Source organism: Coloeus monedula, assembly GCF_965178545.1.
Source record: "Coloeus monedula genome assembly, chromosome: 4".
NCBI lineage: Eukaryota > Metazoa > Chordata > Aves > Passeriformes > Corvidae > Coloeus > Coloeus monedula.
The window spans coordinates 32,798,406-32,821,357 of record NC_138784.1 but is presented as its reverse complement, the minus strand read 5'-3'; the positions used below and the strand labels follow the sequence as shown (position 1 = coordinate 32,821,357).

General features: G+C 38.9%; 1 protein-coding gene across 1 annotated transcript in view; it reads right to left on the bottom strand.

The window, feature by feature from the left end:
- DCN (decorin) overlaps positions 1–14,803 on the bottom strand; it is a 37,436-nt gene extending 22,633 nt beyond the window's left edge. The window contains exons 1-2 of the mRNA XM_082280859.1: positions 14,667–14,803; positions 10,792–11,027 (exon numbers count right to left, since the gene is read on the bottom strand). Of these exons, the coding sequence (XP_082136985.1) occupies positions 10,792–10,999 (208 nt within the window). The 5' untranslated portion in view covers positions 11,000–11,027; positions 14,667–14,803. The remainder of the gene's footprint in view (positions 1–10,791; positions 11,028–14,666) is intronic.
- Positions 14,804–22,952: the final 8,149 nt, after the last annotated feature.

The window sequence follows — 22,952 nt, the reverse complement described above, 5'->3', positions numbered from 1 at the left end:
GAAAACCCATGAAGAACAGAATAAGCCACAGGACTACAAAATGGAGGGGGCAGGGGAGAGAAGAGTGTAAGTAAGCTTGAATATTTCCTTTTCTTAAGATAAGATGAATTTTATTCATGACAGGAAAACCTCATGACAGAAGTTTTCCTAATTTTTTGTACATTTACTTGCTACACCACAGATTTTTGAAATAACAAATACCATCATAATATATTCAATAAAAGCCAGAATAATTGGATCGTTAACCAATTTCTTTCTCACACGAGAGGTTCATCCAGAGTCACCTTTGGAGGGGAGATGTTACATAGACCAGGAATCCCTGTTTAGTGGGAGGTTGGAGAAGGTAACTTTGCAGAAATCAAGCTTGTCTCTGTGGGATCTCATCCATGTGGGTTGTAGCCTTTTATTATAATTTCTTAAACAAATGGCAGTGTCTGGCTGTGATTGCTTTACCTCCTGTAGAGGACAGAAGGTTGATAGGTCTGGAGATTTTATGAGACCAGAAATTAGGCAGAGAAGAGCCAAGACTGGTATAATTCATCCCTTATCTGGTCCCCGAGGGTGAATCAATCAGTGGCTAGCCATCTCCTGTGCAGCACTGCACCAGCCCAACTAGCACATGCTGCTGTTAGCCAGCCAAACAGGTGTAGGAGATGTAGCAAGAATTGGGAATAGTGTGAGGATGTTATGGGTTTGGGTGTACACAGCAGGCTTTATTATTTCTGCAGCTGAGGGAATAACCTGCTCTGCTACAGGAGCTGTGATCAAGTGGCCATGGAATCGTTTAGCCCACAAAGAAGGGTGAATTTTGAACCCTCCTTGCTGTGCAGAGGTTTCAGTCCACTGCTCCAGCTTCTCAGCAGTGAGAGCCACAAGTTAGTCTGCATCTTGGCATGGAGCCACATTTCTGCTGAAGCTATACGACTGTTCAGAAAAGGAATGCAAGATTTATGGGGCCAGCAAGGGAGACTAAGCAAATGGAAGTCTGAGTCTGTAGCCCAGAGATGAGGACACTTTCCTGAGAATTGCATCTTTGCCACACTGAGACCAAGAAGTCAAAATAACAGATATGTGAACAGTAACAATTATAAACGATATTTGCAATACAGCAGAGCTTGTGGTTTGATTTTTTTAGTGTGCTTGGAGTACTTTGGGAGATTTTTCCTCCACCTATCCATTTTACAAGCAGCAGCAATGGGGTTTATTCCTCTGAATAAACCTTTGCTTTCCCAGCTGGAGAGCATGGACCAAAAGGCAGAGAGACATCTGAACGCTGTAGCTCAGATACATGTGTTATTACATTGCAACACTTAGGATTATTATCACAGGGGCCATAAAATGGGGCTCAGATAGAGACTCTCTCAGTTTCCGCAAACAGCTGCTGCCAGCTGAGGAATTTGGACTGAGCTCTGTGTAATTCCCAGCCGTGATCATCAGTGGCTGCACTCCCAGTGGAGGCAGCCTCTCCAGCAGCTGCCAGGGCTGCCTCTGCACCCTGCCATGTGCTCTCCTTGCTCCAAGCCCAGCTCTGCTGCATCCCACTGATGGGCAGCCATCCTCCCCAGGGGGAATGACCTTAGCAATGCCCTGAGTAGACTCTGGGGCAAATGAGGCGAAAGGCAAGTTTACAGGGTCAGGATACTTAGTCATGGAAAAATAACTGGATCCAAGCACTGCTTTCTGGAAGGATGGCAAGGAATTGCTCTGAATGCTTTGACTTAGAAAAGTTTACTGATGTTTTCCCAGGCTATGTGCTACAGTATTTACTGGAAATTTGTTCTCTATTGTGTGGGGTTTGCAAATAGGAGTAATTTCATTATTTGCATCCATAAAATAACAAACAGTTGGTTTTTTCTACAGAGAAGTATCCATATCCTCCTTCTCGCTCCCACTTTCAAATTAAAAGTTTGTTCTCTACCTTTTCCTCTCTTGCTATGAAATCATCAATAACCTTTCTTTTTCTAAAAGATACAAAAAAGCCTTATGGAATGCATAAAACTCTTAAAATATATATTCTTAAAGGTGATTCACAACCATTATTTAGACCTTTTTCCTGTTCTGCAGTCTGCAAGACTCATAGGATCCATTTTGGACTTATTTTTATCACAGATTATTGTTTTTGTGTATGTCTGAGCCTTCTCATAGGAAAGAACAAGAAGACAAACTTCATTCCCCACTGAGGTAGCCCATCACAAGGGTAGGCCTGTTTATTTTTTTCCCCAAACATTTATAAAATTGCTTCCCAGAACAGAGTGAGGAGCACAGAAAAATAGAAAGGAATGCACACACATTGTGATCAAATGCATAGTTCTCCATTGTGACAGTACCAATAATTATAAAATCCCTAGCAGAGGTATAAAAGTGAATGCATTGCTTTAACTGCTCTTTTCCACTTCCACCCAGCCTGTGTAGTGAACACATATTTCAAAGTATAATGGATATTGCAAGCCACAGCTGTTATGAATTATTTTTCACTGCTAGTCACATTTTTGGTACAGATAGAGTTAGTCTCCTGGCTCCGAAAGTTAATACCTAAGAGTAATGATATACTTTTGAAGCTAAAATTCAAGCAACTTCCAATTCTGACTTATAATTACAGTGATCTCAAAGGTATTTGCTTTCTCAAGAACACTAGCATTTTAGATAGGCAGAAAAATATTCTGAAATAATTTTTAGACTTCAGGGATTAAGACATAAAGTGAAATAAAAATCAAGTATTATGAGTTTTCTAGTTAACTCATAGAATCATCAGATTTACATTTCCCACTGCCATGGTTGCAGACATAAAACATCCCATCAGAGAGCAGCAACTGACCCATGTGATTCATGCAATCTGCCAGCACCATGTGCACAATGGCTTTACTCAAAGTGGATGCAATGCAGATGTACTATCCACGAGTACTCACACAGTTAAGGTGAAACATTTATTTCTTCAGCCATAAGAGAGCATTTCAGTGACTCAGAAAAGTGAGCATTATCTAAAAAATTATGTTTTGAATGACCCTTTGGAGTAATGTAATTTGATGTTTACCTGTGTTGCTGGTTAAGTTAGCAGCAGGCAACAGATGACAATTTGAGGATAGTTCCCTCAACTTTTACTTTGGGATTTACCAGAATTAGCTCTAACATAATGTCATAAGGAGTCATTTGGGGGAGGTCTTCTCTGGTTTCAAGTAAATTTACCCCTTCCTGTTCTGACCACATGGTCATTACACAGCCCTAGTTTATAACCTGGGGGCAGAGATATGTTCCTGGTTATTTCAGGTACTTCTAAACATAACACAGCCATTTCTCACAAATGTTGCAGAATTGTTGTCAGCCTACTCTCATGCAAGCAAACAATGGAAGAAGCTCCTGTAATCATGTCTGGACATAGTGCATAACAATTAAACAAATTTTGGAAGAGAATTTTCTTATTGAATCAGGAAGTCTGCAGACCTGCTAGTTCCTTCTTTCTACTACAAGATGTTATATATACCCTTGTAACTCTTAGACATATTTGCTTTGCAACTTCTTTTATTTTGTCAGCCATTTAGTGATAGAGCTGCCCCAAGTCTTCTGTAACTGTAACAGTCATCTCCAGCCCAGAAGATGTAAACTCTCTGCCACAGAGTGAAAAAATAAAGAAGAGAAAGCAATTTTTTCCCCCTAATCCTGAACACATTAAGATTTTAATTCAATTCTTTGCCTTTCCTCCTATATCACTTTGGTAGAGATACTCAGCAATGAGTTTGATTATTGCACCACTGCAACATTTTTCTTCCATGTCACCCTTAAATATGAATTCATTGAGAACCTCTTTTTTTTTTCTGAAGCCCAGTCTGCAGCAGTAGAAGGGAAAACATGTACTCCAGCACAGAAACTGAAACCATTCTAGGCTTTCACATTTTAGGTGATAGAGGAGCTGCAAGCAGAAGCTGTTTCTGGGATGCCTTATTGCATATTCCTGTTGTGCTAATGTTGTATTACAGGACCAGACTGTAGTCCCATTTACATTTTGCACATGTTTTAAAAGCTGCAACATTTCTATAAATAACCTGTCCATTTGGGTTTTTTGCCATTAAGTCCCTACAGTTGCCGTCAGGTGGGAAGAAATCGTTTCTTGCTTTCACTGTTATTTTTTTAAATATAATTACTGCATTCCTTATTGAAATTAAAACTATAAGCATCCTCTCCTTAACAGATTTTTGTAAAAACTAAGACCATTTCAAGTCAGTCCCAGGAAACAAACACAAAGATGGTATGGGATGCTCTCCTGGATGCCCCTTCATATGAGTATGCATGCAGAGAGTACATAAATTCTTTAAATACTGCTTTTCACCTTTTTCATTTCCTATTGACTGCATGTGGGGTTTGCAGTAGAGTTGCCTATATAGGAAATGCAACCTTACTAAAATCAGGGTAATTTATACAGAACTGTTTGAGTCTCATAATTGGCTCCCTAAATTGAAAACTACAACACAAATCCCATCTTTTTTTTTCCCCCCCAAAAAACCCATGTAGGCATGGTCCTTTGTCTTGAGGTCCCAGTGCGTCTGTGTTTATTTTTTCCACCTCTATCCTTGCAGAGAAGCAAATGAGCAAGTTCTACTCTTTTGTTCAGGCTGGAGAAGAGGAGACTGAGGGCAGACCTCATTCCAATTTCCAGCTTCCTTGGGAAGGAAAGATGAGGGGCAGGCACTGATCTCTTCTCTGTGGTGACAGTGACAGGACCTCAGGGAGTGGCCTGAAGTTGTGCCAGGGGAGGTTTAGGTTGGATATTACAAAAAAAGTTCTTCACCCATAGGGTGGCTGAGCACTGGAACAGCTCCCCAGGGAAGTGGTCACAGCACCAGCCTGACAGAGTTCAAGAATGACTTGGCAACACTCTCAGGCACATGGTGTGAATCTTGGGGCCATCATGTGCAGGGCCAGGAGCTGGATTTTGATGATCCTGATGAGTCCCTTTCAACTCAGAGTATTCTGTGATTCTGTGATTATCTATCTACTTTGCTTTCATAGTGTGAAGGACAACAGTGCTCTGTGTAAGCATATTAAATACAATACAGACAAACACACATGTAATTTCAGCATTTGTAAATTTTTTTTTGTCAGGGCAGGCATGGAAAACAGGATGAATAAATTTTTAAAAATGGCAATGTATTTCAAAGAATATAGTTTTTGATTTGAACTTTAGAAAAAGACTAAAGTATATTCAGAAAAATACTTTTTTCCCCTGTAACCTAAATATACATCTTCTTTTGGACCACTTCCTTTTAATCAAAGATTCAGGACACATTTAAAGCAAAATATAGACCACTGAGTCCAAATTTGATGAGGTTGGGACACTCCAATCTGGGTTTGAGACTGGTGTTTTGAAAATCTGCTTAAAACTAGACTATTTTCAAAATACCTTGGTAACTGGACTGTGTGAACAGAATTGTCCTGAAGAGCTGGGTGCTAATACCAGAAGTTTCTTGCTCTTATCATTGGTGACTACACAAAGAACCCGAATTCCTAAATCTCCTCCCTGTTGATATGGGTTCTCAGTGAACACTAGGAAGGAGCTTTTGGACTCTCTATCTCTTCCTTGGCTGGGAACCTCCCACAATTAAATAGCAGAGGCTTTTTGTTGTGAAAACACAGGTATTTGTAAAATGGTTATAGGTCTTACCAAGTAACACACCCTATAAAGGTGTTAAGAACATAATACAGATACCAGTTGCACCTAATAGTCCATAAGGTCATATAAGGAGAGATTATTTAGCGTGTTTTAAGCATTGTAATCACCTACAATGACTTATAATTGACTCACATTTTACTGGCTATCTATTAGCTATTTATTTGTGCATTGGGAGGTTTTAGAAATGAACCATTGCCACAGAGCAAACCAGAAAACAGTCTTTTCTTGTATCACTTAGACTTGGCAGTTTGGATTTCTGTTCCTGCCACTAGGCTTTCATAAATGTCATTTCCAAGCCTGAAGCAAGCAAACAAATCTAAAAAATTAAGACAAAAACCCAAAAAATACAAAGCTGGTCACTGTTACCTTGGAGTAAGCAGTAAATAAGGAAGGATGTACTTGGCAGCCCAACTCACCCCATGTCCATGAAAGGAAACCAGATGACTCTTAGATTCTTAACATCACCCGAAATCACTCCTATATTACAGGTAATGCCTGTGATATTTCATATAGATCCTCCAGTCTGACCTCTCAGCACGTGGAAGGCCCAATGGCTTGTGCCTGATGACAGCCTAAGTTATGTTTGGCTAAAGAATGCCAGTTTTAAGGCCAGGGTATTATGCTGTAGATGCTATTCTCAGTATAAGTGACAGTATACTTTCACAGATTTCATGGCTATGATAATAGTTTTGTTAAATGATCCAGTTCTATGAAGCCAGGGGATTTCATGAGTGTCAGCTTCTATTATACATAAAAGGAGCAAGACTTTATCATTAGCCTTATTGTTAGAAGAAAAAAAATGCATAAAACACGAAATAACTTTTCCTAAAAGCTCAGCAGTGACAGTGTAAATTCACCAAAACCTTTTTAATTTAAAAATTGTATTTGTTAATATCTGGCCATTTAAGGATACGTGTTTTCTTTTATTGCATGTTTAATAACCTGTAAGATTTTGGGTTGAACATTTAGCTTTAAAGGTTATGTTTCAAATCAAGGTATATTGTAAAGGAGATAATTGCCTTTATAGTGAGAAATGAAGTTGTGACATGGAGTCAAAATCAGAAAATGGGTGTTCAGATATTTCTGGAAGATTTCATACAGTGGGATAAATTATCTTTTGTCAACAAATAAATTGCTCAAATTTGTCAACAAATAAATGGTTCAGGTGTTGAAGAGCCATCAGTTAATATATTGAGACACTCTATGTGTTCAGATAAACTATCTAATGTTGCCAGATCCCAGTGATAGTGCTTTACATATCTGTGACCTTCTCATCTCCTGATCTCAAAGTGCTTTTCAAACTCACACTCCAAATACCCATGCTTAGATCAAATGTATCCTTTACACAAGCTGGAGAAACCCTGAGTTTCTGAGCTGTGAGAAAAATTCAAATTTTAGCTGTAATACTGCTTGAACTTTGTTTGCTGACATATCTATCTTGCACACCTTTTAGTAACCACAAAACCTTCTTGGATACTCCCAGCAAGAGAGATAGAGACACCTCCACTATGTCCTGTAAGGTCTCCAGGGAGGGCAATCTCATTACATCCTGTAGAGAGACACTGCTCATTTAGAAGGGGCTGCCAGACTTACCTGAAGGTGAAATAAAGCTCTGACCACCACCTCTGAGCGCGCTTGTGAAGCATTCTGCATCTGCTGCAGGGATGAGTAATCACACATGCATCCTCCTGCCTACCAGGGCACTCTGGGATGAACTTTACTTGGGACTCCCTTTGGGAGGATGAGACTTTAAATGGAACTGTTAATCCTTGCTAGGGTTTTTATGAGGCGTGTTTGCCTGGCCACCTGACTGCACACCTCCCCAGTACGTATTATTTTAAAACAGGAAAAGAGGCCTCTGACCAGCTACATCAGCTACTCCCCACCTGTGCTGTGCTCTAATGAGGAAGATGTTTGTGATTTCTATGGAAAGCCTGGATATAATATAGCAATGCCTCATACTGAAGCATGACCAAAAAGTAAACCTGTGGCTCCCTTTTAGCAGCAGGAGGCAGATTCATAAAAGACAGCACTTTTATAAAGATAGCATGGTGGCCTTTCTTGATGAGATCCTTGAGCCTGTTCACGAAGGTAATACATCTCATGAAATAGGCATATGGGGTTCTGCTATTGATCCATCCATAACCACAGCTTAGAGAGAATTCTTTTTTAGGATGTGAGAAGGCAGCGTTCTCCTTCTTGCCAACTCAGCTCTTGGCTGAGAGGCAAAATAAATTAATTTGTAGGTGTGTGCTTAGGAAGATATGACTGAAGTTGAAGAGTATAGGAATGCAAAAATTCAGCTGACAAGAGTGTAATTGGACCACTGGGCATTTTTTTTCACTGTTTTCATTGAACTCAGATTTTATTTTTTTTGTTATTCCCAGCCAGTGCTCATGAGAAAAGGGGAAAACCTGATCTCTGGTCTCTGGATCCAATAGTTCTCCTGTGGTTTATTCACATAACCCTGTGTCAGATAGCTGGTTTTTTTCCTTATGAAGTAAGAGTCTACAAATAGCAAACGCCCATTTAGACACAAAATAAACGGGCTGAGGAAGAGGAGACCTTTCCATATGTTGCCCATGTTAGGGTCCTTCAGCTACCGTGCTCTGGCATGTCTCATGTACCCATGGGCTGGTGGCTGTAAAGAGCCCTTCCATGCCAGAGAGTGAGCAGGAGAAAGGATCCTGATTCAGGTTTTAACTTTCCTTTGTGAGACTTTATTTAGTAAGGTCTTAATATGTCCTTGTGAGGAGCCTTGTTTTTGCCTGAATTTTTTCTTCAGTTAGTACCCATGGGACTAGATGACTAAATTTGATAATTTTGGAGGATGGATGTAGCTAATTTGGTTGGGTTGGAAATGCCCAGAGCTGAAGGGAGAGGCAGTCCAGGAGCGCAGGTTAATAAGGAGGCAGAACTGTCACTGCTGGTTTCATGGCTTCTGTGTGCAAATCGCCCTCCTGAGCCCTGAAACCTGAGCACCCTTCATCCCACAACCCAGGAGCATTCAAGGTCACCTCCACAGTTTGCAACAGAAGGCCAGCCACAGCCCTTCCTCAAGTCAGGATGTAAATATGACTTTGCCTGACTCTGTCACACAGAAGCAAATCCAAGGCCAGAAGAGAGTAGCGGGCACTTTTGCCTGTGAGCTGGTGACACACAGCTGTCCTGTCCCCACTTGCAGGGCAGCCAGCAGCCCTGTGTCCTCATTAGCCTCCCAGCTGGGCCGTGTCCCATCAAGGGCTGTCACAGCTGTATGCAACAAGGAGGGGTGAAACTTAATGCCAAGGCTGTCACTGAGTGATAATTACTTCCTTGACCTCTGCCAGGGACATATTATTTTTTTATTTTTCAGGGCCGCATATTTTGAGCCCAGGGAGAGCTCTTTTCTTTTGTACCCAAAGGCTAGATGCTATCAGCCCAGATGCTCCAAAAGCAAAGTGTTTTCATTGCATGATATGCAGCATGTGGGTTTAAAGAAAGTTCTTTCTTTTCACCCCACTTGACATTCAATGGGAAACACTGACCTGGGGCCTTGATTGCTGTATTTCTGAGTCTGCTTGTCAGTATGGGACTCTACTAACCCAGAAGTATCTTATGCAGTGGATGTAGTGCAACCCTTTGTAAACCACATGTGTTTGAAGGAGAAGTGCATGACCACAGGACCAAGTACAGGAGTAAAGGGTCCCTGTGTGAATGTCTCTACTTTTTTACCAGGTGAAAGCTCATTACGTTCTGCAGAACTGAAACAGACTGACAACAAGTTCTCAAAATAACTTAAATTCCATTGGCATTACTAAGTGTAACAACAATAAAACCTAAGACTTTCATGGCATGTGGGGCAACCTCCTCCCCACTCCCCACTCCATGTTTGCTCTCTCTGGCACCTAAATGGCAAAAAAAGAAAATATCTTTCAAGAGCAACAGTAGTGTGGAAGCTTTATGAATGCATGGCTAGGTTAGCCCACACTCATTTGTGCAACTTGGCTTGCATTGTTCACTGGGTCTTTGCCAAACATATCTGTTGCATAATTACGTGGCTCACTTTAATAAATACACAGAAGTTCCTAGGGGTGTAGCTAAAGTTTCCCCCTCCTTTCTGTAATTATACAACCCCTACCACCATGAGACACAGGTCCTAATTGGTGGATTTGTGCCATGACTTACGGTAATTATCAAAGCTAACATTATAACATAGGAAAATAGAAACACCCAGATATACATTTAAAGAGCTGAGAGAAGACTTAAAGAAAAAAAGTTCTATAAAATCATGAGAAGTTATTTGTCTTTTTCCTTGTGAGAAAAACTAATTTTAATTGATTTTCTGCACTGTACACTGACTAAGACTGAATAACACTGGTTAAAACCAAGAGCAGTCCCACTGAAGTCAGCTTCATTACTTGAGAATTCTGCATGGAAAAGTCAAATACAGTGATGGCAGACATGGCCTCATATCCTGCTACTCTGACTGTGCACACAAGCCCTTCCCTTACATGAGGGAGTAAGGAAAGTTTGTGAGAAAGGTTCTCATAGTTTCAGCTTATATAGTGTCTAAGAAAGATATTTAATAAGGAACTCCATAATGTGTTCATTATTTTGGAGTGTTTCCAAGCTCTTTCTTCCAAAGAACTGGTTCCAGGATATATGATTCAGTTGGTTATTTCATACTCATGTATTCCAGTGGAACTGGTATGACTTCTATGTTGAGGTACTAGACAGCATGATTAAAGGTGTTGGACCTTGGACCACACAATTTAGAACCTTTTAAAATGTTTCCATCCCCACATCTGACCTCATTGAATTTATTTAACACTCATCTGAAGGAATAGTTTGAAAAGTTATTTTCTCTGCAAGAGAAATCTGTGGTCTTTCAAAGAACAGATGAAATGCACAAATTCAAACTATACATTAAAAAAAATCAAACATTCTTCATGATCATAACAAGCACCCATCTTGCCAGAGCTTTACGGCCTACTTTGTATAGTAAATTCTAGTTAACTGCAGCTGTAGCATATTTCTTTGAAGAAAGTCAGTTATGGAGTGATGGAGCACAGCAGCCTCACCAACTCAGCTGCCAGCCCGTGACCAGAATGCGAGCACAGAGCCTCTGAAGATACTGTCGGGCTTACCTAGGTCAGAGCACTGCACCACACGGAGATGGCACTGGCAGCGGAAGGGGCACACTGGTCCAAATCCAGATATGACAGGATCATCCGTTGGAGCCATGTCAGCTGACCCCTCATCCTCCAGCATAAAGTCAAAGAGGCCCTGCTGGTGGAATGGCTTGGCCAAGCATGCTGGCAGCAGTAGGACAAAGAGCAGAGCCAGCCTCTTCATGGCTTAGTTCATCGACTCCCAGCAGAACCTAGGATTCAAAGCAGCGGATTACCAACAGAAGTAGCAGTTTCCCATAGCTGCACAGTTCCTCCTGAAGGAAGTCCAGCACATCCACCAATTGCATAACTGTTCCTTTCAATAAAAGAAAACTGAATTGCAAAAATAGGACAGTTATGTGATAAGAGTCTGGTAACTGCTTGTCAGTAGGCCTTTTTTTTTTTATACAGAGCAGTTTGAAGGCAACCGTAAACACATCTGTTTGTATATTTAGAGTAATATTTATTAGGAACAGGCAGTGTTGTCAACTTTGTTATGCAAAAGAGTCATAGCAATAAGCCACATTTTCCATGTGCCTCTTCTCTGCCAGCATAACAGTCTATTTGATTTCATTAGCATTTATTTCATAGCAATGGGTTTGACCCATGGGTACGAAACTGAGGTTCCCAAACTTACTGTAATTCAGTATTTCATGTCTTGAAAAATATTTTTAAGTGTCAGCTTGCTGTGTGTTTTAAGTTATAGCCTAGTAAAACTGACTGAGAAAGAGTAGGATTTAGTGAGAGTAGGGTGGAAAGTGAGGGGAAGATCTTTAGTTGTTTAAATGCACTATAGTTCTTTCCTAGTTTAAACAGCACAATAAAACAGAATACAATGTTTTGTTATATCGAATATTCTTGGTTTTCTTTCCAAATTTTGACATCCACCCTGAGAATCCTCTGGTTTGCACTGCGTAAGAATTTGAATTGATGCTTGTAGTGTTGTGTGCACACTTTCTAATATGACTTCAGGTCTTCATTCTGTAGACTTTCATGCTCAGGAGCAACTTTACACAAGTATGTATTGTCATAGATATTAACAAGAAAAGCTACTTAAATACATGTTCTCAGGACTTAGGCCTAGATGCATTTCAACACACTGTAGGTTGTGCTACCTGTCTTGTTGTGCATTAAGGACAAATTACACAATTGTTTGCAGGTTTTGTATAAAGGCTGTATAGACCAGCTAATTTTCTGAAAATTTTCTTTTACTGTGTATTTTATGTAACGAAGTTCATACTTTACAAACTTTAATTGGTCTAAAAAAATCCACAGAAAGATAAAATTAAGAAATCTGCCTTCAAATTGCCAAGTGACACAAAGGCAAACTTGTAATTTATATAGGACTTTTTCTTAAAATGGATGGCATAATCCTGAATACAGATGCTGCTCTTTGTAATGAAAGCAAAAATGTCCACGTCCTTCTTCAGGCCAATATCTTAAAAATGCCTTGTCTGAGTGCTAGCTGGGATTACTTCTGCAGAAACCTTCAGGTCTGTCTCTCGAGAGGATGATAAGGATATCTTATAAAATATGCTGGTGGCTTAAAATCATAGCATACATTTCTGTGATTTACCTGACAGGAAAATACGTATCTAACATCTTCAGATACCCCAAAGACTTCAAAGTGAAATCACATGGAGTAAAACACTGTTTATGTTGTCTCTTTAGGAGACATATTTGTTTTCTTAGCTGGACATGAGAGCACTTCTATTCCTGGAACAGATATCTTACTCACTGTGTGCACTGAGGGGTATCACAGACCCCTACATCAGCTAGAGAGTTTTTAGTATGTCCTGTCAGCCAATGTTGTGTAAACTCATGGCATGTAGCAGGGGAAGGCTGTGTCCCCCTGTGGATCATCCTCCTGTACTTCCTCCTGCCCTGGCTCCCCACCAGCACTGGGGCTGTGTCCCCTTGCCAACAACACCCCCACCAGTGCAGGCAGAGTGCACCGGGTGTCAGGATGTCACAGCCAAGTGCTGTTAATGCATGGCAGTGAGCTGGTACCAGGGTTTAGCCTAAAAAAAGATTTTTGAAATAATAATTATCATGTGCAAATCATTGTAAAATAACAATGCAATTTATTAATAATCTGAAAGGAGAAGAAAAGTTTGTTAAATCATCACCATTCATCACAATAACTTGCCTTGTGATAATGATCAATAAAATGTTACCCCAGCACAAATTATTTTTCAGAATGTATATTAACAACAATAAACATTGGGAATGCTGCACGCTAATCCTTGAATGGCAGTGGCAGTCAGGAATTTTTAAAGACCTTCCTCAGCCTTTTTTTTTTTGTGTTAATATGATTTTAAAACGTTTTTAAATATTTAAAACTTCTTTATTCACTCTCAGGGTCACTGCTGAAGTACCACCCATCCAAAGAATGCACAATCAGGATCCTATCCTGGAGTTTAATTATTACCACTCAGAAAAGCAAAAAAGAAATTAGAAAGGCACTTTAGAAGTGTTTTCACACTTTGCTTCTTATTCACATTAATACTGATGATTTCATTTATCTCAGGTAAACCCTGTAGCAGGCCTTTCCTTTGGTCCCTGTTTTGTAAAAACTGTAATAAAATCAGAAAGAGCTGTCTATAAAGGAAAACTGTAGAACAACAGAGGATATCAAGTATATAATCTGAGGATACAGCAGAGAAAATAGCACACACAAGCTACATATTAATAAAGATACAGGAATAGATATCTTCAGTCATATACGCATTCATTCTGCAGAGACGAGTATCTGCTCCTATTGTTTGTATGTGTAATTGAACATAAACAAAGGAAAAGATATACACAAAACTGGACTACCAAGAAATGTTTACACTTCACTTACAAGAAAAGAGTAGAGAGGGCAAAAAATCTGTATTCTGTGACACAATATTTATGTCTGCAGGACATAACTGTTTAGAAGTCCTTTAATTATGTGTTTACAATAAAGAAGACTTTTCCACAAACAGAGGGAACTATACCATTTTAAAATACTACTGAAAAAATGCTTCATCAGTTCACGTCACCACTGTATTGGTGGTCTTCTTGTCAGTTTACCATAATATTAAGGTTATATTATTAGTTCACCTACTGTCAGAAATCTCTTAAAAGTCCACAAAGACAAGCTAAACAATATTTTTCAGTTTCAAAAAAATCCCCTCCATTTTATGTTATGCCCATTTTGTGCAATAAAGTCTAGATGTGAAAACACAGGAGCTGGAAGTTTTTAAGAGAATAAAAATCTTTTAACAGGAGTTTCAACTGCAGGAATTTTCTTTTCTACTATTTCATTCATAAGAACCTTCTTTAAACATGATTCCCTTGTTTGTACCCTGTAACATAGCACTTTCTAACATTACAAAGGCATACACAGAGCCCATTTAACTTACTACTATGCATTTTTTTCTCTGAAATCGAAATTATATTCATCAGTGTCTGAAATACATATGAAGAAACACATGAAAAGGAAATCACAGAGAGCAGTATAAAGCAGAAATGTAAGCATACATGCATTTTTTACACTCTCTACATCACCGATTCTAAACACTGGATTGCAGAGAATATACTTCTGCAAAAGTTTACAGCAAAGAAAAAGAAAGAACTATAGCAGTGCTTGTACAAATCAAAACAAGAGACAGAATAGTCAAATAAACAGTAGGAAATCTGCACAGTCTTTGAGAATGCGTTCTCATGTTTCCAAGAAACAAAAGTACTGGACAGAAAACTTAACATTACTAAACATTTAGTAGGATTTTTAACTTGCTTCTCCTAAAATTCAAATAGTTCTTGCCATAGACTTGCCCGAAGTTTTTTAATGCAGCATAGTTCAGGAGAATTGCTAAAAACCGTACCTTTTAATCCAGGGATTTGCAACAGGAGCTCTCAAAGCTGAGATGTAATTAAACTAAATATTCAACCCAGGCAAAAGGCTTTGCAGGTGTGGAAAGGAGGAGGGGGTAAATTCAGCTCAGTGACTGTCACTTGGTGGAAAACCCTCCTGCTTCTATTCCATAGCACAGTTAAAAAATAAGGTTTCTCTCAATGAACACAATCCAGGCTGACACCCACATTAGATCATATGGTAATGATATGTCTCCTGTATTGTAGCCAGAAACTTTATCAGCTCTTTTGCTTTCTTTTCCTCCTTTTCCTTTTTCATTTGCTTTATTTCTCTTTCATCTGTTTACAATCCCAGACTACTTGTACATTATAAAACAGATTCTTAGCTGTAATTCATCTTACTTATTTTATTTATGTCCCTACAACATATATTTAGGAAAGTTTTCTTGGTTTTAACTATGGGGGGTTTTATGACTCATTAATGAAAAAAATGTTTAGCTGTTCCTCTTGTTTATAGTATTTGGAAATCAAGGAAATGATATAAAATTAATCTCTGAGTCAGGCAAAGTGGAGATTAAGACCAGAAAAAAAGGGTTAGCTTTAAGTAAAACTGTTTAAACAGATATCAACCTGCCTTTGCTTATGGTATAATCATGTCAAACTAAGTAGTATATAGTTTAATATATTATTATCTTGTCTAATAATAGAGTTTGTATGTATTTTTTCAAACTACAGCATGGTTTTGATACATATGAAAATCATGTTTTCATTAGTAAAATGATTCTAACATTTGTGGTTAGAGCTGCTTTATATAAACTTTGCTTTTTTTTTTTTTTTTTCACTGCCTTCTCACCAGGACAGCAAAACAGAGGGGAAATTAGCTTTAACTGTTTGGTTTTTTGGTCGATGGTTTTTTTGTGCTTTAAAATTCTTTTTGGTGGGTTATTTTTTTTTTGTTGGGTTTTTTTTAAGAGAGAGATTTTTTTTAAAACATGGAAGGAAAAACGGATCTGACTTATTTTTCAGATTTATATTTTATTTTAGTAATTTCTGGTTTTATGTAAATGTCAGTGGAAGCTAAAATGCAGTTTCTTTATTCCTGCACAATTTTAAAAGTCTAGTGAACTGAAATGAGAGCAAATACAATAATTACTATTTATTTAGTCATCCAACCACATTGTGAACATGTGTAGCTTCACTGTGCTGTTAGCTGTCCTATCTAAATATTGAAGGCTTGTGTCTGTGTGTTTTGACTTGTATCCTTTTATTTATGCCCCTAGGCTAAGACCAGGTGCAAATCTGAAATTAAAGCCTGTAAAATAATGTTTAAAAGAAGTCAGAATTTTTAGAAACACAGTAGACTCTTGAAATTTTAGCTGTCCTCCTCATTTAAATTCAAGAAGAGCACTTATAAGAGATCATATAATTGTTCTCCTTTGGTGGAAGAAAGCATGGTAGAATAATTTTGTTTTGGTCTGTGTAGAACAAAGGTGTAATCAGACATCTTACATTACAGAGTCTTTATATAGCTGACTCTAAAAGTTAAGGATCAGTTATTCACCCCTACTCCTCAAGCTAGCTTCTTTTCCCTGCCTCACCACTGGATTCAAGACTGCTAATGGTTTTTGTTGTGACATTTTTCTGCATATGATTAGTGGTGTTCCAAGCTTTTATGCTTACAACAAAGCCTTATCTTTGTCCAGAAGTGTCGCCATGAGGCTTGCTGAAATCTTGGCTGCATCTTAGTAATGTCAGTTATTTGAACCTTGGTCACCAGCTGCATCTGGTGTTTAAAAACATTTCAAAGCAAGATTTTGATGAGGAACAGGTCAGGGTAAACTTGTTGTCAGTTTGCTTCACAAAACCCATTCATATTCTTTCCCAGCAAAGCCCTAATACATTTGTTCTGATACCTGTTATGGGGTTGAAAGGTGCTGTAATTTAATGCCTCAGTAATTTCTTTGGAGGCAGAGGGGGGATGAGTAGCCATCTCCCCTTCTTTTTGTCTTAGGCATTAGGGAGATTCAAACCAAAATATGAAGGTAAAGTTGGGAACAGCTGGAGCACAAGGTGCTTGTTGGGTGGACTGGGGGCTGCATTTTCCGTCATGAAGTTCATTCCAAGAAGCTCAGAGGGGTAAAAGATGTTACCAGCTTTAGGAATGATGAAAAAACAGTTATGCTACCTGTTGATACCCAGAAGTAGAAGAGGTATGTGTTAGGTGTCCAGCCCTTCCTGAAATGGAAAGTGGAGTTAGGTGGAAGACAGAGCAACTGAATGGGAGATGACACGTGACATTGAATATTGAGGTAATACTCTATTAATTGTTTTGAATCAAGGAATCACTGAATCATTTAGGTTGGAGGAGACCTCCAGGGTCATTGAGACTAACCTTTGACTGATCACCACCTTGTCAATTAGACCGTGGCCCTAAGTGCCACGTTGTCATTTCTTGAACACCTCCAGGGATAGTGACTCCACCAACTCCCTGGGCAGCCTGTTCCAGCACTTAAGAGCCCTTCCCATGAAGAAATTCTTCCTGATGTCCAACCTGAACATGCCCTGATGCAGCTTGAGGCTGTTTCCTCTTATCCCATTGCTGGTTGCCTGGGAGAAGAGACTGACCCCCACCTGGCTACAGACTCCTTTCAGGCAGCTGTAGAGAGCCATAAGGTCCCTCCTGAGCCTCCTTTTCTGCGGGTTAAACAACCCCAGCTCCCTCAGCTGATCCTGTTAGGACTTACTCTCTAAACCTTTCCCCACCTTCACTGACCTTCTCTGGACACACAGTATTTGTGTGCTTTCATGGGAATGCAGATCCTTTATGTAACAACTATTCCTTTAATCCCACTCTTTGCCCCCTGCTGTGTCACTCAGAAGATAAACAACTTTAAAAAAAAACAACCAAAGAACAATATTAAGTCATTATGTCATTTTATGGCCCTTGACCATACACAGCGCCTAGCACCAATCAGCTATCCTTCTCAGTCTGACCTATTTTGACTACTGCTTAGTCAGTATAAAAAAATCATTATTAGAACAGTCTTGGTTTCTATGTGACTTTATTACTCCAATTTAACAAACTTTTAGGGCTGCATGCTGCTCCAAATACTGATTCCCAGAAAGTCACAGGCAACTGCATGTTAATGTTATTTATATAACAATATTTTTATTAAATTTTGATGGATAGCATCTGCTTCATTTGCTCTTAGCTTATTTTGTGAACCTTTCAAAGGGCAGTGGTGGGAAAGAAGGCAGGAATCCTGCCCTGCTGGTGAGTGCTCTACCTGGGTCCAGTGGAAGTCTCTGCAGGACAGAGATGAACACTGCCCTGTAAGGAGCAGGCATTTCCTGGGGAAATTGCTCCTGGAGCATAGGGCTGAGCTGGGAGAGACATGTTCAGCAGGCACCCAATGCTGCCAGAACAGGTTGCAGACTCCTAAGAGGAACTGACATAATCCGTCCCTGGGAGTAGAAAGAAAGGCTTTTTTTCAGGGAGTTGGGGAAATAATGGGTAGCATTTATTGCAATCCAGAAAGCTACTAGGATGAAACAAAAGCAGGAGGACAGGATCTGTTCTACAGGAACATGATGTCCCAGAGATCCAGATTCTCCCTGATTCTAAGTTTTCAGTTCTAAGTTTAAAGAAGGCATTTTCTTGGGCTGCCTTCTAATAGATCCCAGTTTGATGATCAAAGGCTGGTTAGCATTGTTGTGGTGGCTGTGGTAAAGAAGGGCAGGCAAGTCTCCCTCAAAGTCCTCCTAAATCAGCTAGGTAAGTGCCAACCCCCATCAAGAAGGAATGAAAACAGATCCCCTGCTTGGCTGCCTCATGGAAATCCTCTTCACCTCCTCGGTATCTCACACCTGGGCTTTACTTGCTTCCTAGCATTTCATCTTCCACATTCACTAGGTACTACAGCCACTACACTAGGCACAGTAATTTCTTCCAATTAAGTGTAGTAAACTGTTCTTCACAGTTAGCAGTGGAGTTCCCTTACTAAAAATATGTGTAAATATGCACCCCAGCTTAGTAAACATTGATCCAGGTAAATATTGACCCAGGCACAGCCTAACAAGGTAGTTAAAGAGAAGAAATGTAATTTCTGGATATTCTGAGTATGAAAGTTTCCTTCAGTGCCCTGTGACCTCAGAAATTATCATCCTGAACTCCTTCACATTTCCATCAAAAGGGCTAATGTATCAGATTTTGGATGTGTGCTACCAGTAGCATTTTATTTACGCTTCCGTGAAAAGCAATTCTTGTACAACTGTTTGAACAAAATGCAGTCAAACTTCAAAAGACAGAGCTCTCTTTGGAGGAATAGTCTCTTCTGTCACTGTCTGTCTTCCCATCTCTCCCTTTCCCACCCTGCAAGAGTGTGTACTGTGTACCTCTCATGGTCATGTCTCTCCTCTGAAGGGAGTCTGTGGAATCTACACGTCACTCTAGGAAACTAATTCAAATTTTCCTCAGCTGAAGTATCTGACATGATCATATCCTTCACTTTGGTCTCTTTTCTTTGGGAAGGCCTATCTGTTCCTGTACTTGACACTGGCTTTCATTTCCACTGGCTTTTATATTCTCTCCTGAATCAAATCATTTTGTCCAGGTCTATATAGCAGCTGTAGAAGTTAACCACATATCGATGTAGCCTTACTTCTCACTATGATTTCAAATGCTCTGAACTTCACTTCCACCCTTGAGGAGGAAGCATTTCCTGGGTATTCCTCGTGTTTTTGTAGTGTAGATGTACATTTTGAGATTTCTCTTACCTCTCTCCCTCAAAAATGCAGCAAATGCAAGTTAAAACTAGACTTTGTATGAGTCCTACCAGCTCCTAGGCATACTGCAAGCAAAGAATGAGGGAAATGTAAAAGCAATTGTGGACCAAAGATCCCAGAATTTCACTGTAGCTTCAGCTCTTCACCTTTAGTTAAAGAAACTGAAGAAAACATAGGCAAAATTGTTTGTTATCACGCCCATTGATAGACCTTTGTATCAGTACTGAGGTGCTCCATTTCCTGTGCTTTAGTGACAGACAGCATTAAATTTTGTGCCTGCCTGGTTTTCAGGTGAGCATCAGCAGCCTCCTATCCTCCAGAAAATCTCTTATGTGAAAGAAAGAGTGTGCTGACAGATACTCCTCAGCAAAGGTTCCAGGAATCTACAGGTCCCCATGAAAGACATTTTCCCAGAAAGGAGAGTCACTTTGGGAGTGTGGGCTGTGAAAGAGGAAGTGATGGCTGAAGAGAGAGAATTAGTTTGGGTAAGAGGAGATTAATTTTCTTTCCAGTGAGCAGCTCTTTCATCAGATTTTGGCCTTTCTCTATATTTTGCAGTATCTTGAGTTGCAGTCCAACTATTTTCAAGGTTCAGATGAAAAATCCAAACCTTAATTCTCATTTCAGACCATGCTGTGGACAAGCTTCATCATCCCAGCTGAATTACACAATGCCCTAGAAAAGGATGACAGTAATTAATGCAAATGTTGCAACTGTATTCCTTGCAGGTACTCTTTTAGTCATGGGTTATGAACCAGCATTTGAAACAAGGCACATCCTGTGCTTCTCTGAGCAGCCTATTCCCAGATTATGAAACACATGTGAATGCCAGGGTCATCTTGCATTTCCAGCTTAGTCATCACAGAGAATAAACTTGTTCAGGGGGAGCTACTGACTGTTTTACTGAGGGAAGTCCAAAAAAAAAGGAGTGGAATAGAAAAAAGGGACATTTTCATAAAGTTTTTGTGTCTTTTTCTCTGTATTAAAATGCTCACTTTTGGCAATCTGTTGAGCAAAAAAAATTCAACTTCAGCTAAATATACAAAATGGTGACTTTGAAGATATAAGCAATGTCATCACAAAACTTACCAGTTTTGTATGGACTGTGTGTCGTCATCACAGAGGAAAGAAGGGTGAAATTGAAGTTTATAAAAGAGTTCAGTAGAAGCTTTCAAATTGATTTTCACAATATAATGACTAAAAAATAAGTGTCTTGGACATTTTAGGAAGAGCCTTTAAAATATGCATTGTATTTCCGTAAGAAATTAAAGAGTCATTCACTTTAACTTGCCTTAACCAAGTACGGGCTTTTCTTTCACTACTACTTAAAGTATATATATTCTACTTTTATTCTTATAAATAAACTCTTCAAAGGATTCTGATAAGAAATTGCACTGATATTCCTCAACAGAAATTTTCCATAGCCAACCTGGATATAACATAGTGAAGTTTTCTAAACAAAACAGAGTTTAATTCTACATGGAAAAACTTTAAATGTGATAGCAATTCCTTCAGCTACTGAATTACAGTGGAATGTTAATTGGTAGTCAGAAAGAAATGAAGGCTATCCTTTTTCTACACCTCTTGCTACATTATTCAGTGTTTTATTTCCTTCTTTACAATTTGTTTCTCAGTTACCTTCAGGAATATTGTGTTCCAAAAACACCAGCTACATTTTAATTTAGAGGATAACACACATCCCTTGTGTTCCAGCTGAATAAAAGTTAAATTACTCTTATCATAAATGCTCTTCTTTTGCATTTATTTGTATCATTTTTGGTTTCTTGGTTGGTTTTTTTTAGATCTGCATACGTAATAGATGAATTTATGAGCATACTGGGACACAGCTCCAGAAGACATTAATCATACATCCTATTGAAATTGCAGCATGCTGTGTTTTATGCCATTTCAGAACTTAGCCACTGATTTTCTTGACTCATCTTCATCTAACAAAATACATGAGGAACCCAAACTTTTCTGTGGAAAGAATTTCATTCAATATTTGGTTTTCCGGGATTCTGAGTAATTTCTGTACAAGTACATTTATTTTATTCTTATTTAACCCAGTTACTCAGCTCTACTGATGGTTAGTAAAGCTTTCCCAATATTGTACATGAGTATCTGCTGCAAATTAAGCCAATTACACTTTATTCTACTTTCTGTGAGACATCTCATGACAGTCTTCTTCATAGCACCTTTTGCGTACTTGAAGTGTCATCACTTCCTTCCTGTTCTCCAAACTGTTAATCCTCTAACCATTTTGCTTGCTACACTTTTTATCCAAATCTTCTGATTATTCATTTATTCTTTTATTTGTGATTTTTGAGGTCTCTTCCAGTCCAAACCATTTATGATTCTCCCACAGGTTCTCTTAATTAAAGGGGGTACTGGAAGACTGCTCCAAAGTCACCACAAACACTTCTCTTCAATAAACACTAGCAGAACACAGTGAATCAGTTCTGATCAGATTGGAGCCAAGCTCCATTGTGTGTGTCTTGGAGGCAGACATCATCAGCAAAAATATACATATGGTGTGGAGGTTATTTCTGAACACTGCTGTATTTAACAGCAAATGAATGACACTGGACATCTACTTCAAATGTCTGGAGTACCAAATCTTTCTGAGACTTCACAACAAGTAAGTCGTGCACAATGATTACTGATCTCCTTGAGGGATTGCAGGCTTGATCTCTTCATTTTTTTCTGGTGTAAATATTGCAGAATAAAATTTAGTATAAGGCTATGTACAAACTATTATAACTGGGTTTACAGAAGTAATTTAAATTGGATTGATTTAAGTCCTTTTAGCCTTGCAGACATTATTTGTAAATGTTTCATGGGAAGGACAAATTATTTCAGAGAAATCTTGTGGTTTGTTTAATTTGGTCAAAAAAAATATTCCTATCTGTTAATATGTCTGAAGTAAGAAATTATGGAGTAAATTTGCAATGCTATTGAGCCTGAGTTTTTCTTTTCACTGCTACAAAGAAAACATGGGTGCAGATTTCATAGCAATCCATTTTACATTAACCAATTACTGAGGGAACATATTAATGCTGAGACACGCAATCAGGTGATTTGTCAGCATGAACGAATAGCCAGGCAATTTTAAAATTGCAGCTCAACAGGACTGTAGAAGCATATAAAGACACACAGGTTTTTTTCTGGCTTTGAAGAGACAGTAATCCAGATATTTACTTGTGAGAACCCTTCTTGGAGGGTGGATATGGAAAAGGCAAAGTAGTTGTATTCATTATATGTCGCAGTAAATGTCATTAAATGTAAGGCAGTCCAGTGTGCAAAAATATGTATGCCTTGAATATCTGAAAAGTTTATGCTTTAGCACATAATGCTATAAATAATGAGTGCTACCTGGGAATAAGCATCTCTTTTGAAAAAAAATACATCACGCAGATCATTGAATGTGAATAAATTAAAATATTAAATAAATTAAAGGAGGAAATCAGAAACATAAGAAAGAAAAAGGGGGAAGGAGAGTACTAGATGGAGAA